The sequence below is a fragment of the Aedes albopictus genome, chromosome 1 (genome assembly GCF_035046485.1).
Source record: "Aedes albopictus strain Foshan chromosome 1, AalbF5, whole genome shotgun sequence".
NCBI classification, from domain to species: Eukaryota; Metazoa; Arthropoda; class Insecta; order Diptera; family Culicidae; genus Aedes; species Aedes albopictus.
Genome location: NC_085136.1, coordinates 255252974 through 255266972, shown reverse-complemented (window position 1 = coordinate 255266972; position 13999 = coordinate 255252974). Strand labels below are relative to the sequence as shown.

General features: G+C 41.3%; 1 protein-coding gene across 1 annotated transcript; it reads left to right on the top strand.

Moving 5' to 3' along the window:
• The first annotated feature begins 109 nt into the window (after nucleotides 1-109).
• LOC115259650 (mediator of RNA polymerase II transcription subunit 27) lies at nucleotides 110-1403 on the top strand. The gene is made up of 4 exons (XM_029860430.2): nucleotides 110-655; nucleotides 717-804; nucleotides 872-1093; nucleotides 1162-1403. Exons 1-4 carry the CDS (start codon nucleotides 213-215, stop codon nucleotides 1294-1296), a joined length of 888 nt encoding a protein of 295 aa, XP_029716290.1. The 5' UTR covers nucleotides 110-212; the 3' UTR covers nucleotides 1297-1403.
• The last annotated feature ends 12596 nt before the right edge of the window (nucleotides 1404-13999 follow it).

The following is a 13999-nucleotide window of genomic DNA, read 5'->3' as shown; positions in this document are numbered from 1 at the left end:
TTTCGCCGCACCAAACACGTCACTTTCGCCCGTGGCCCTTCAGAAATAAAAATCTATCACCCAGCTCTCGTACTATTTATATTTACGATCATCATCGTCATTGAAAATTTGACGTTTCTCATTTGTTTAGGTGCGGTGCGAGGCGTCCAGCTGCGGTGTTTTCTGTGTTGCACGAAAAATCTTCCTAAATTTTGTAGAATTTCCCCATAAAAATGAACCAGGAACCGGTCAATACCGCCCTGTCGCAGCTGCGGATGCTGCGCTCCAGCGTTGGGCAAGTTTTCGAAATCCTCGGCAACGGCGTCCGCGCCGAACACGGCGAAGAAGGAAGGGAGCAAAAGTTCATCCAGGAACTGCAGGAGCTTCTCGCAGTGGTCAACGGCAATCTGCGTGAGTTCGAGACGGGAATCAGCGATCTGACACCGCCACAGGCCCCCTTCAATTTGGCCAACACAGCGTACCTGTCGTTGGAAACGAACCTCGAACGGCAAGCGCTCTATCCGCATCTGGTGCAGAGCTACAAGTGGCACGACAAGCTGCACGAGTACAGTACCTTCGCGTCGGTGCTGCTGCAGCAGAATTCCTTGAAACGATCCTACTATACCAACACCAAGCGAAGGCGTTCGCTTCCTTCGAGCCATCTGGCCACGCCACAGTAAGTTTGAGTGTCAAACATTCTAAGAATTACGTTTAATTCATATTTCTCCTAATTTCAGAACCGTCGACAACCTCATTGGAAGCATCCACTTCCCCAACATGAATCTGAAGATCGTTCGGCCTTTCATGACCAACGCAATCCTACACGTAAGAATTACTCATTCCCTGTGTCATTCTCTTAACAATAATTACACAATGCTCTCACCTCTCACAGATTACAATTGCGCGGGTCCTCCGAGCGGCCGTCATCCTGAAGGGACTCTTAATCGAGTGGGTCACCGTCAAGGGTTACGATGAATCCCTGCTGGATGGGGTCGACGAACACTGGACGGTATCCCGCCATCAGGTGTTCCGCAAAGTGCAAGACCACGCCCACTCGGCTATGTTGCACTTCTTTTCGCCCACGCTGCCGGATTTGGCCATTCGGAGTTTTATTGTAAGTTTGGCATTCTTTTAAATTTAGGGAATCAGTTCCTAACGGTTACATTGTTGACTTCGTTTTAGACATGGTTCCGCAGTTATTTGACGCTCTTTGCCGATCCGTGCAAAAAATGTGGAAAACATCTGCATAATACACTGCCACCCACGTGGAGGGATCTCCGGACGCTGGAGCCCTACCATGAAGAGTGCAAACAATGATAGAAGCGTAAGTTTATTCTTTCCTCATTATTTTTTCTAAGTTTACACAATCCTTTATCAAACAAAATTTTTTTATGCCAGAATAACTATAAACTATACTCTAAGAATGGTCTGACTTCTTACGTTGGGAAATATATCACAGCCAACACTCTGAAACAGCTTTCACATCTAGTTTACCTGAAAACCCTTTTTCTTCTTGGCGAAACGTCCCTACTGGGAAAAAGAATGCATGCTTAGCATAGAATTTTATGAGCACTTCCACAGTTTTTACGAAAAGCCTTTGCCAATGATCATTTGGCATGCGTATATTATGTGGTAGGCACAAATGTACTCAATGTCGAAGGAAGTCAAGAAAATTTCCATTACGAAAATTTCTGGACCGACCGGAAATCGAAACCGTCACCCTCAGTTTTGAAGCGGGGGGATTTAATCACGGCATTGTTTTTACAGCAGATCTAAAGTCGTTTCATTGATCATTTTAAACTAAACAGATTTGTTAAATTTCATTCACAGTTCTTAGTGCTTCCTTCCGCTGAGTTTCAAACCTTTTCTGCAACTACTATTTCAATTTATTATTCTAATAATCTAATCGATATACTTTCTCACTACTTCATCCACTTTCGAAGATCTTTCTCTTTAAACTATCTCTTCAACTGAACTTTTATTCTTCTTCGTATGAATTTAGAGTAACTTAAGAGCAGTCATTGTCGCGCTAACATTCAGCATGGCCATGCATAATACCCACGCCTTTACCGCTGTGTAATAACCCGTTTTCGCAATAACCTTTTCCCGAACTCAATACATTTCAACTATAGCCAGCGTGGGTAACCCCTTTTCTCCCCGGCTAGCATGTCGGGAGAAGTAGTGGATGAAGCGTGGGCAATCAATAAAAATGAAGATGAACTCTCTGCGGTGGAGGTGGCTGCGTAGCAGCTTGACTCGATCTTTGACTTTGCGTCCTAGAAGTCTAACATCAGTAGGGAACCTCAAGCAGCCGTGACGAGTCATCGTAAGTCAATGATGGTGGCCAAGTAGGACCATCAGAAATCTATGATAACTGCGGCAGCGGCAGAAACCGACTTCATGAAGGTATCGAAGTCTACCGAGACGGAGGCCTTTGCTTTCTTGGGTAGTCCAAAAACTGCGACGGAAGCGATTGCTTTTGACAAACAATCGCAAAAGCGTGTGAGGCAGCCGTCACGAGAGTAGCTACCAGGCGGCTCCTGCAAGAATACAGTCGGGTCTCCTATTAGACGCTGCCACCCACTTTACGCCCACCGCGTTTTAGGCTGTCTTCTAATCAATTTAGTTCATTTTATGTACCGTGGAGGGCCCAAAAACCAGTGAGTCGATAAGGAGAGCGTCCAACATAGCTCTGGTCCTCACAAGTTCCTACCTCATGCTTCCACGGGTCAAGCGATGACAAATACCGCCAGCTAAGAGTTGTGTGCTTAGCTGGTAGTGCAGCCTGGGCACTGTTGTCCTTCTGACTTCAGCTAGATTGAGGAGGTACGACCCGAGCGTCTGTTCACCAAGGAGGTGCGGCTCAAACAGCGTCTGTTCTGGCATCCAGCGGCTGAGTAAGAAACCACGCCCAGCTAGATCCAAGGTGGTAGCCCCATCAGCGTGATCGTCCCAGTGTTGGTAGGGACGTTAAACAGAACTGGCACGATGGCCCTCCGGCGAGACAGGCGTGTTGGCGTAGGCCCAATAAGCCACTCGTAAAAAGCTCCATTGCGAATAACATAGGAGAAAATACGACTCGATACAACCAGCAAAGACCCACGTGATGAAATAAGGACTACGATTGGAAACTTGGAACATGGAATTGCAAGTCACTAGGTTTCGCAGGATGTGACATGATAATTTACGGAGAAACAACATCCCCGCAACTTCGACATCGTGGCGTTGCAGGAACTTTGTTGGACTGGACAGAAAATGTGGAAAAGCGGGCATCGAGCGGCTACCTTCTACCAAAGCTGTGGTACCACCAATGAACTGGGAACAGGATTTATAGTGTTGGGCAAGATGCGACAACGTGTGATCGGGTGGCAGATGATCAACGCAAGGATGTGCATGTTAAGAGTTAAGGGCCGTTTCTTCAACTACAGCATCATTAACGTCCACTGCCCACACGAAGGGAGACCTGATGACGAAAAAGAAGCGTTCTACGCGCAGTTAGAGCAAACATTCGATGGTTGCTCGCCGCGTGACATGAAAATCGTTGTCGGCGACATGAACGCGCAGGTAGGAAGGGAGGAAATGTACAGACCGGTAATCGGGCGAAACAGCCTGCACGCCGTATCGAATGATAACGGCCAGCGATGCGTAAACTTTGCAGCCTCCCGTGCAAGGTTGTTAATCGATAAATTATCGTTATCGGCGATAAAGTTAACGTCTGTTATCGATTATCGTCGATAACGATAACGTCTTCATGCGGAAACGTCATCGGCGATACAGTTAACTGTGGAAATTATCGACTCGATAACGTCTCCGAAAAAATTTCTTCGCGATCTGAACCGTTGTTGATGCCGTCACTAGGGTAACTAGATTTATCGCAAAATTATCGAAGGTACGTTGATCTTCGCGTTGATTCAACGTTTGATTATCGTTATCGACAAATTATCGAGCTACCTTTATCGTTATCAAGTTTGCGTTAAGTTAACTGTCGATAATTTATCGGTTAACAACCTTGAGTTGGATCACTTTGTGGTCTTCGACAAAGTTGTTTGGCATATAGTCACCTAATACCAAAGGGTTTGATCATTGAACGCTTACAGCGCCACCTAGCAGCAAAATTGGAAAACTTAAAATTTCTGCATACATTTGGCCAAGTTTTCCCATACAAACTTCAAGCGTTTTGAGCGCCCCCTTAGGCTCAACCGATTTTGCTCTAATTTTGAACGTAGCTTCTGGGAGTCCAAAACAACTGATTGAGGAGGTAAGACATGGCATTTTCCGAAATTTTTCTTTTTCACATAAGTGTGGGCCACCTTACTGTGGATGGATAACAAGATTAACATTGTTAATTGGAATGGTAGATGCATTCTTAACCCTCTACTTGCCATGGTTGCTCTAGAGCATAATCGATTTTCGGCGAACTCGAGACAAATGGAATTACCGTGAGGTGCCCATATTTCGTGCACTTAAGAATTCTCAAAGTTTGATAAACGACTGAAATTTTACCATAAAGTATATCAGATTAATTTCTTCGATAATATTTCGTGCTGGCACTGTAGCTCCTAAGAAAAATATAAATTAGGCAACTTCACATTATACAAGATAGTTACAGCATTAGTTTTGATTTGTTAGAAAGTGCCAAATTTCGTGCACGGGTTCCAAATTTCGTTCAAAATGGGTCCAAATTTCGCTCACTCTAAAAGACGTACAATTCGCCTAAATATGTTAATTTGCAAAACGTAGCATACTCGTACAATACCAATGAAACCATAACGTGTAGATAAAATCGATCGTCACAGAAATATGAGTGAATATTTGATGTTTCCGGATCCGTCCCGGATGTTAACATTAAGATTTTCAAAATCCTTCTGTAGTTTTAAGGGTTATTATTTTTGACGTTTGTTTTGCTGTTTTATTGAAATCTTAATAAAACAATATATTGTTTGCTATTTGAATTAAATGTTCACTAACTTTACTGATGGTCAGTAATGTGAATTAATTCTTTTTTTTTAATTTTTTTTTTTTTTTGAAGAGTGACCAGGTGGAGCTGCAGGACAGCTGATAGCAAAGCCTGGACCCTTTCCCAACTTTCCCCTACTAGGACTAATACTCACGATGGACTAGACGATGTCGTCAACTTGAGCAAAGTGTGTAGTAATTAGCATTAGGTCGTAGTAGTTTTTAAAAATACTGTTTTTAACTTTTCCCATCGCACTAGTGTTTTGATCGAATGGAAGCTCCAAAGATGATTTGATAATTGAACAATATTTCAATAATCGAAAATCTCCGAGGTCACTGGACTACATTCAGAGATAAAAAAGGGTGTCTATGTCTATGTTAACGCCTTCAGAGTACTATTCTTAAGAAATATACAAAGAGCAAAAAGAAAAAAAAATGTGTCGTAGCTAATTTTTAAAGATTTGATATTTTTGAAAATTATTCGAAGACAGCTACCAGAACTAGCGTTTTTAGCCGATATGGGCAACTAGTTTTTCTGACAGCTTCCCCAAACAATAATCAGATAATATCCTCAGTTATTTTATAATACATTCTGAAAATTATTTCAAGCTGATTACCAATAGTGTCAATAACCGATGTTAGTCATTGACAGCACCAGCATCATCTCCAAATAACTCTCATATTAGTGTTAGATAACACTTTTTGAGCTTCCATTCGATATTGTAAAGAAATTTGTCAAACCCTATTTGTCAAAATATAGTCAATAATGTATCAAATTGTGTTTCTAATTTCGCTAGTCGTCTTCTGCATATCTGTGATCATCTCAGTCCAAAGTAATATTATATCCATCGTAACCCTTTACAATGTCAACCGTCCTAAGTTCTAACTAGATTCCTGCTTTTTTGATCAGTGAAATAATACCGTCTGAGATATAAAAACAAAAAAGTTCAGTCAACTGATTTTTGTCAAAAATAAAAATGATAATGATTATTTGTCAACTTTTATAAATTCACAAAACCGATAAAAATAAGAAATACAAATACAAACTCCTATAATCAACAGTTTTATCTTTACCTAATCAGTCCATAATTTTCTAATTGTAATGAATCTAATCTGTAAGGCTGTAAGTCAACTTATCCTAGCGTCCCCTGTCCTGTGTACTAACGAATTCAAGTAACGAATGATGAGTGTAACGCAGAGACCTCCTCTACCCACTCTTGCGTTACGTTAAATTTAACAATTATTGTTAAATTTTAGAAAATTCAAAGAATGCAAAGATTAGGTCTATGCAAGCTGAATTATAATTTGTTTTTGACTTGTGATAAATGCACGACGGATATTCCTTTGGTTCCCATTAGCACTTACGGCGATTCCTTCACTTGCGCTCAACTCGTAAACTAGATATATCTAGCTCAAAGTCCAAGCGGTGGTGAAAGAACTGGCGCTAAAGTGCTAATGGGTTAAGCCCTCCCATCGCGTCAAGATCGAATATCCAGGGGGAGGGGAATTAATTCTTTTTTTTTAATTGTAGCTTTTTACCTTTCTATTATGTGCCATTAATAGGTAATTAATAGGAATTCCTCGGGAGGTTAGTTCTAGTAAAGTGTCGTCTTCCAAATTTGTGTTCTGGCAATAAAACTTACGTCAATAATTTGCTTGAATAAAACTAGCGGCTGTGAGCTACTACTCCCAATGTTTGGGTAAATAAAATCATCCCGAGCTTACTAAGTATTCCCACATTAAGGCTCAAGCATTCGTCATCATTTTTCGGAAATAGAAAAGCAGTTTTTTCGTTGTGAATCAAAACAATGACCACGAAAATGTATTCACTGTATTGCATTCCTCATGTGGAATGCAGTGAATCCATTTTCGTTGCAAAATTGTTTGATTTGAATGAAAAAACTGCTTTCAAATGTTTGATGATGACGATGATTTCAATGACGAATGCTTCAACGTTAATAAATTTGTTTATTTTTTTTCTACGTAGTGTATGAGCAGTCCCTAGCTAATTTTAAACCAATTAAAATAGTTATTAGAACTATTATTAATAACCGAATCATGCGATGGGTTTGTAGCCATTTGTGTCCACATGAACCTCTAAAACAAAGTTATGAAAAAGAGTGCACGAAATTAGGGACCCATACAAATTGTGGGTTCCTAATTTCGCCAACAACAAAAATGTTGAAACAAAATAAGAAAATAACATTTTTAAGTAATATTATTGCGTATTACAATAAAACATATTGAATTGAAATAATCATACATAAATTGGAATATTTACCTTTGATAGAGATCGAAATATTTGTTCACTTCCGTGAGTGTTGATTTTCTCGAATCTCTGAATATGGCATATGCTATTTGAATACATTTGCAATTTATTTTTCAATCTTTGACATAAATCAAATTTTTCATATCTTTTTTTGTGAATTGTATTGAGATTAAATGCAGTTTTGAGGTTATAACAAATTTTGGATGATTCCGCTGTTAATTAGATAAAAATGCTCTCAGATGTCAGAAGTTAACGAAGTTTGGGCCCGCACGAAATTAGGGCACCACACGGTAGATGAATATGATGCAATAATTTTAAAAATATGGTTGTAGCCTCATAAGGTTGATCCAACTTCTAACTACTTGTTTCAATAGTGGAACTATTGATAAACAATCAAAAACCTATTGATTTACAATCAATTTTTTTTCATTGATTTCGAAAAATTTAGCCAATTTGCAACAACTTTTGTTCAAGCACTTTTTTTCGGAAACGCTTTTTACCATAGATATAGTCGTCCAAAGTCGTGGGAAGGAAAGGGTTAATAAAAGCTCAGAACACTTCGAATTTCTTCTCAATAGTAACATACATAAGGCCGTTATCACTGAGACGTGGTTAAAAAAAATAACACTCTATCACGCCACCCCATTAAACATTTTTCCGATGAAGTCTGTTGATAAATCGGCTGATTGTTGCATCGACGCTTATGGAAGCCTAACACAGGGATCAATCGATTGATCACCAGATTTACTAGGGTGTTCCGATGAAAACCGGTCAAGTTAACGGATTAGTCGGTTAATGAGATTTAGACAAACTAAATAGACCTACAACAACATACTAATCAGCCGATTGCACAGGTTGTTAATTTTAATCGGGCGATTCGTAGGTCAATCCCTGTGTAAAGCTCCCAGAACGCGGCGGTGGAGTTGCAATCATTATCAGGAAGGGAATCCAATTCAACGTTGTCGACGCTCCCAATCTTCAAGTCATCGAAACTGTTGGAATACAACTCTCCAGTTCAACCGGTAACATCGACATCGTAGTAGCATACTTCCCAGGAAGCAGCCAAACGGCTACGGCTACCCTCAATAAGTTCAAGAGAGATCTACGCATGCTTACCAACAAGACCAACCCAAGACCGTTCGCAATGCTGTTTTATTTTGTATGGCGAGTTTTAAAATTTTTAAAACTCGCCATACAAAATAAAACAGCATTGCGAACGGCCTTAGGGGCTGTTCATAAACCTCGTAGACCTAATTTTGGCCATTTCAGACCCCCCTCCCCCCTCGTAGACTTTCGTCCATACAAACATTTTGAAATTTGTATGAAGCGTAGACTTTGGCAAGACCCCCCTCCCCCCAAAAAGTCTACGTGGTTTATGAATGGTCCCTTACGTAATCGGCGATTTGAATGCTAGTAGGGTATCGCGCCACTTGGGCGGTGGCTTCTATATTCGTCTGTTTCCCACTATAACTCAGTCAATTTTGAACCAATTGACTTGAAATGTTGTACACGGGTAGATACTATACCTATCTCACCACATTCCAAAAGTTGTGTCAATTGGTTCAAATTTGACTGAGTTATAGTGGAAAACAGACGAATATAGAAGCCACCGCCCAACTAGCGCGATTCCCTAATCGCTATTGGAACTGCCTCAAAAAACAAGGCAGGAAACATTCTTCTGGACTTGTCTGCCACAGGGTTCAGCATTCACGCTCCTGTCGACCCAACTCACATTCCCACCAGTGGAGGTAGGCCTTCAGTATTAGACATAATTGACCAATCCAAATTCCTGTGTGGTAGTGGTTTGTGTTCAGATTTCCCGTGTTAATCTATCTGTAAGAACTTTGTAAACATCTTTTGTTCTCACGTATATGGATAGGCTTGCATTAGGTTTCGTGAGACAATTTTTGGACAACTCAATAATAACCAACAATGCAGTCGAAATGATGTTCCCGCAAGTCTGCCATTTCCCGGTACCGTAAACCGGGGTCAAATTGATCTCCGGGTCGAAATTGATCAGACGACTTTCCGTTAGATAAAACATACTTCAAATAGTTTCCAAGCAAATATCGTTTAGTATCGGTTCCCAACTGCACGATAGTTGAAAGGAAATTATTTATAATATGCTAAACCTAACCGAAAAACGTGTGATCAATTTCGACCCGAAGATCAATTTGACCCCGGTTTACGGTACTCTTTTCTATCGAAACCGAGTTATCACATCAGTCTCCAAGTATCTGCTACAGGAGCTACCGCCAAGCTAACTGGCAGCGCTTTCAACGTGAAGTCAACATTCGTATCGATCTACTTTCTCCGAGAATCGCCCAAATGAACTACACTGATGACATCGACAATGATGTGGATTTTTTTCCACATCTTCATCGTAGGTCTGAAAGATCATCTGCCCCCCTAGTTGAGCATACACCTCAACCCGCAAGACTCCCTGATACAATCCTGCTGCTCATACCTCTGAGGAACAGAAGACGTAGCCAATTCCTTAGAACAAGGAAACCCGTTAATTGGTTCCATTGTAACCGCACTCAACAATCGGCTTAGAGATGAGTGTGCGGCTAATCGCTTTGCTAAATTTGGTGAAGTGCTTGAGGCGTTCGAGTCAAGCGACAAAAAGTTCTGGAGAATAACAAGATGCTTACGGAACAACGTGAAGTACAGTCCTCCACTTCGCCGAGGAAATACCCTTATAGCTTCTCCAAAAAAAAAGCCCAAACCTTGGCCCAAACACTGGCCGAGTGTTTTGCTGCGGCTCATATGAACAGCTTACCTAGTGACCCGGCAACTGTGCTGACTGTAGATTGCTGCTATGATCCCAACAACGATATCAACAACGACGTTAGTACGTTTACCAAGCCCAGAGAAATTTCCGATATTATCAAAAGCATGAGTATCAGTAAATCACCTGGATATGATCAAGTAAGTTAACGCCTCCTTGAAGCATCTGCCCCGAGAAGGATTGATCTTGCTGACAAAAATATTCAACTCGTGCATTAGACAATACTATTTTCCTAAAAGCCGGAAGCATGCTATTGTGATCGCCATACCAAAGCTCGTGAAGGATTCAACAATTCCTTATAATTAGCCTGCTTTCGTCCATTAACAAGCTCTTCGAAAGATTACCTATCAATCGCTTCCTTGAAACCAATCCGGTTATTCCGCACGAACAATACGGATTTAAATCTGGACACTCAACCAGCCATCAGTTGGTCAGAATTACCCAATGTGTCAGGTCCAATTTTTCTCAGAAAAAGTCGGTTGGCTTGGTACTTTTGGACGTAGAGAAAGCTTTTGACTCGGTATAGCATCAAGCACTAGTCTATAAAATGCATCAATCTGCGGTCCCAATCTACTTAACCAAGCTGGTCAAGTCATTCCTCCAAAACAGGACGTATCAGGTTCGTATACAAGGTCAGCTATCCAATACATTTGGAATACCCTTCGGAGTGCCACAAGGATCAATCCTCAGTCCAGTTCTCTACAACTTGCTCATCCGCGACGTTCCACAAATAGACGGAGTGTGTTACTACTTCTTTGCCGACGACACGGGGTTTTCTGCTGCAGACATATCAGCGGACACTATATGTCAAACACTACAATCTGCTTCAGACAGTCTAAGCGATTACCAGTCGAAATGGCGTATCAAGGTTAATCCAGCGCAAACCTAAGCAATGTTCTTCACCTGGAGGCGACACCCCAGGTACTTACCTCGCCAGGAAATTGCGATTTCGAACCAACCTATACCGTGGTCTGATGAATCAATTTATCTAGGCCTGTTATTGGACAGCAAAATGAATTTTGGTAAACACATCAATCAAGTGCTCCTGAAATGCAAGTGAACCGTGAGTGCCTCTACTCGCTTCTGAATCGGCGTTCTCGGTTAGATAGGAAACTCAAACTCCTTTACAAAGCAATCATCCGACCCATCATGTTCTATGGTTATCCTGCATGGCAATCCTGTGCCGAAAGTCACCGTTAAAAACTTCAAGTCCAGCAAAACAAGATCTTGAATCGGCATCTTGATCGGCATCCTTTCTATCCAACGGTTGATGTTCATCGTATTGCCAGGATAGATACCGTGAATTCCTTTACGAAGCTTGGAATGCCAAAATTTCGCAACTGCTGTCGTATGTCCACGTGGTTTATGGACAGCCCCTAATACTCTTATGCGGTTATGGACAGTATACAACCCAATTGTTCTGAAAAGCAACAAAAACAATGATCATCGGCGTCGTATCCAAGGCACCCTTAGGTCGATTGATGATAGCTCAGTGAAAATCAGTAATCTGACAGCTGCGGTAGCTTTTCAATCTACCGTAAAATGGAAAGTTTTCTCAAATTTAGCAATATATTAACTTAACTTGGGAGTAGATATGCAATAACTTTGTCGAAGACAGATTTTACTTTTATTAAGCAGATGATTTCATGCAGCCATTTACCTTTTGGGTCATACACAGCCCCTTCGGTCCCCAAAAGATTAAGGCCTCCTCCTCTTCTTGGCGTAACATCCTCACTGGGACAAAGCCTGCTTCTCAGCTGTGTTCTATGAGCACTTCCACAGTTATTAACTGAGAGCTTCCTCTGCCAATGACCATTTTGCATGTGTATATCGTGTGGCAGGCACGAAGATACTCTATGCCCAAGGAAGTCAAGGAAATTTCTTTACGAAAAGATCCTGGACCGACCGGGAATCGAACCCGTCACCCTCAGCATGGTCATGCTGAATACCCGTGCGTTTACCGCCTCGGCTATATGGGCCCTAAAAAAAAAAGATTAAGGCATCCTTCACGAAAATTGATCCATGCTTCCTACAATTGACAAGGTTAAAAGCTTGTTCGGCAAATTTTCATATAACCACATTTTTCGAAACAAAAGATTCCCGCATTCTACGCCGCTAGTGCCAATTGTTGATGTTGACCACACAACAGACAGAGTGCTGTTCGTCAAGGTCAAGGTTTAAACGTGCTCTGCTCTGCGTGTTCAAAAGCTGCATTTCTTTTTTTTTCTCTCTCTTAAACACAGGGACATTTTTGCCACACGTCCATTAATTTACGCACCCGCCTTGTTTTGGTGATTCATCATAAAATAGTAAAACAATAAAAATTGTGCCCTTCTTTTCGGTGCGCATGGCGCAGCGACGAATGACGACTGACCCACGCGAGACGGGGTTTGTTTTGTGGATCAAGTTCACGTTTTGATATCAATGTAGGATAAACACTGAATCTACGGTGCTAACTATGTACCGTAAATCGGAGGTGAATTGACCATTTTTTCTGTTGAAACCGACAAAACATGGAACTATAGAAACTAAGATGAACCTTATGTGATGGATAAAGCACGTGACTATCACGCCGATGACCTTGTGTCGAATCCCACTCCCGACAAACTCACAAAATGTGAGTTCTTCCTTCCGAGGGAAGTAAAGCGTGGGTCCCGAGATTAACTAGCCCCGGGTTAAAAAATGTAATGGACTTTCATAACCTTTATCTAATTTAGTTCGCTTCCTAAGCGGATGGTCATGGGTTCGATCCCAGCCCCGGCACTTCGTCAGTTGCTCTTCCCCCCGAGAGCGGCTGGCCTTTGACCCTCTTCTGAGCTCTCATAGCTCAAACGGACCTGGATAATTGGATATCGGCGAACGGTAACCCACAAAAAGGACGACCCCCAATCGGACTGGAAAAGGAACAACAGCCACACATAATTTCATCATCGTGCTCATCATTCTACCAAGGACAGGGTAGAAAAGTGAAAGCAGCACAAAGGCAAACCAGTTCGATATAGTAGAATAAGAATATAATAGAATACATTTAGGCGCTGTACAAAGTGTAAGTGCAGCCGCCAATTGGAATCGCTCACGTAGTGCCCTAATGAACAAAAGAACTGTAATAGTAGGGTATGTGTTCCATCAGTAATCTCATGCTCCCATATTCATCCTATTCGAGAACAAGCGATTACGGCACCGATTGATTCCGTTCTTTTTGTTTTCATGTGTGCTCACTCCTAACAAAAAATACAAAAATAAGAAACAAAACGAACAACGCTTCAATCCTTTGTTTTTCGTAGGATGAAAATGGGAGCCACATGCTTAATAAGGGAACCAGTACCCTAGTTTACGCAACAAGGTGCAGAATGAAGATTTTTACAGCACGAGTTGTACACTTATCCAACGAGGCTTGCCGAGTTGGATAATTACGACGAGTGCTGTAAAAATCGAGTTCTGCACCGAGATGCGTACAACGTTTTTTGCAATTTCATTAATTACCACTTGAGGATAGTTTTTAACAAAACTTTTACATCAAACTGCACACTGATGTTCATAGCCATGTTTAAGAAAGTCTGATCATGGCAGATTATACTGTGCAGTTGTCACAATTTTTCAAACCTGCGTACAGAAAGCATCAAGAAGTTGATCAAAACTGAAAACAGTGCAGTAATGGTTCATTACGCAACGCAAATCAGTGCTGTAATGAACCATTACAGCACTGATAATTTGGTGTGGGAAAGTAGGCCTTTTCCTGTCAGATTTGCGTGAGGTAAAATAGCCTATTACGATGAGAAATTGCAAAAAATAGGTTAAGTGGTTAAGAATAAAAAAAAAACCTTTATCTATTGACCACAGTTCCGTGGAAGTGGTTCTTCATGGACCAGATCTGCCCAGAACCCTTCAAAAATGATTCTAAACAAGATGTTTCACATTTCATTCGTTTCATTTTTTAGGAACTAAGCAAGTTTGCAATCATGATCAATGTTACCCCGCATTACGATACTATAAATCATTGAATT

What these genes read in the sequence shown, in the direction of transcription:
- LOC115259650 (XM_029860430.2), top strand. Translation starts at nt 213, where the DNA reads ATGAACCAGGAACCGGTCAATACCGCCCTGTCGCAGCTGCGGATGCTG. An exon ending in TGACCAACGCAATCCTACAC is followed by an intron (nt 805 to 871) that starts GTAAGAATTACT and finishes CACCTCTCACAG; the next exon opens with ATTACAATTGCGCGGGTCCT. An exon ending in TGGCCATTCGGAGTTTTATT is followed by an intron (nt 1,094 to 1,161) that starts GTAAGTTTGGCA and finishes ACTTCGTTTTAG; the next exon opens with ACATGGTTCCGCAGTTATTT.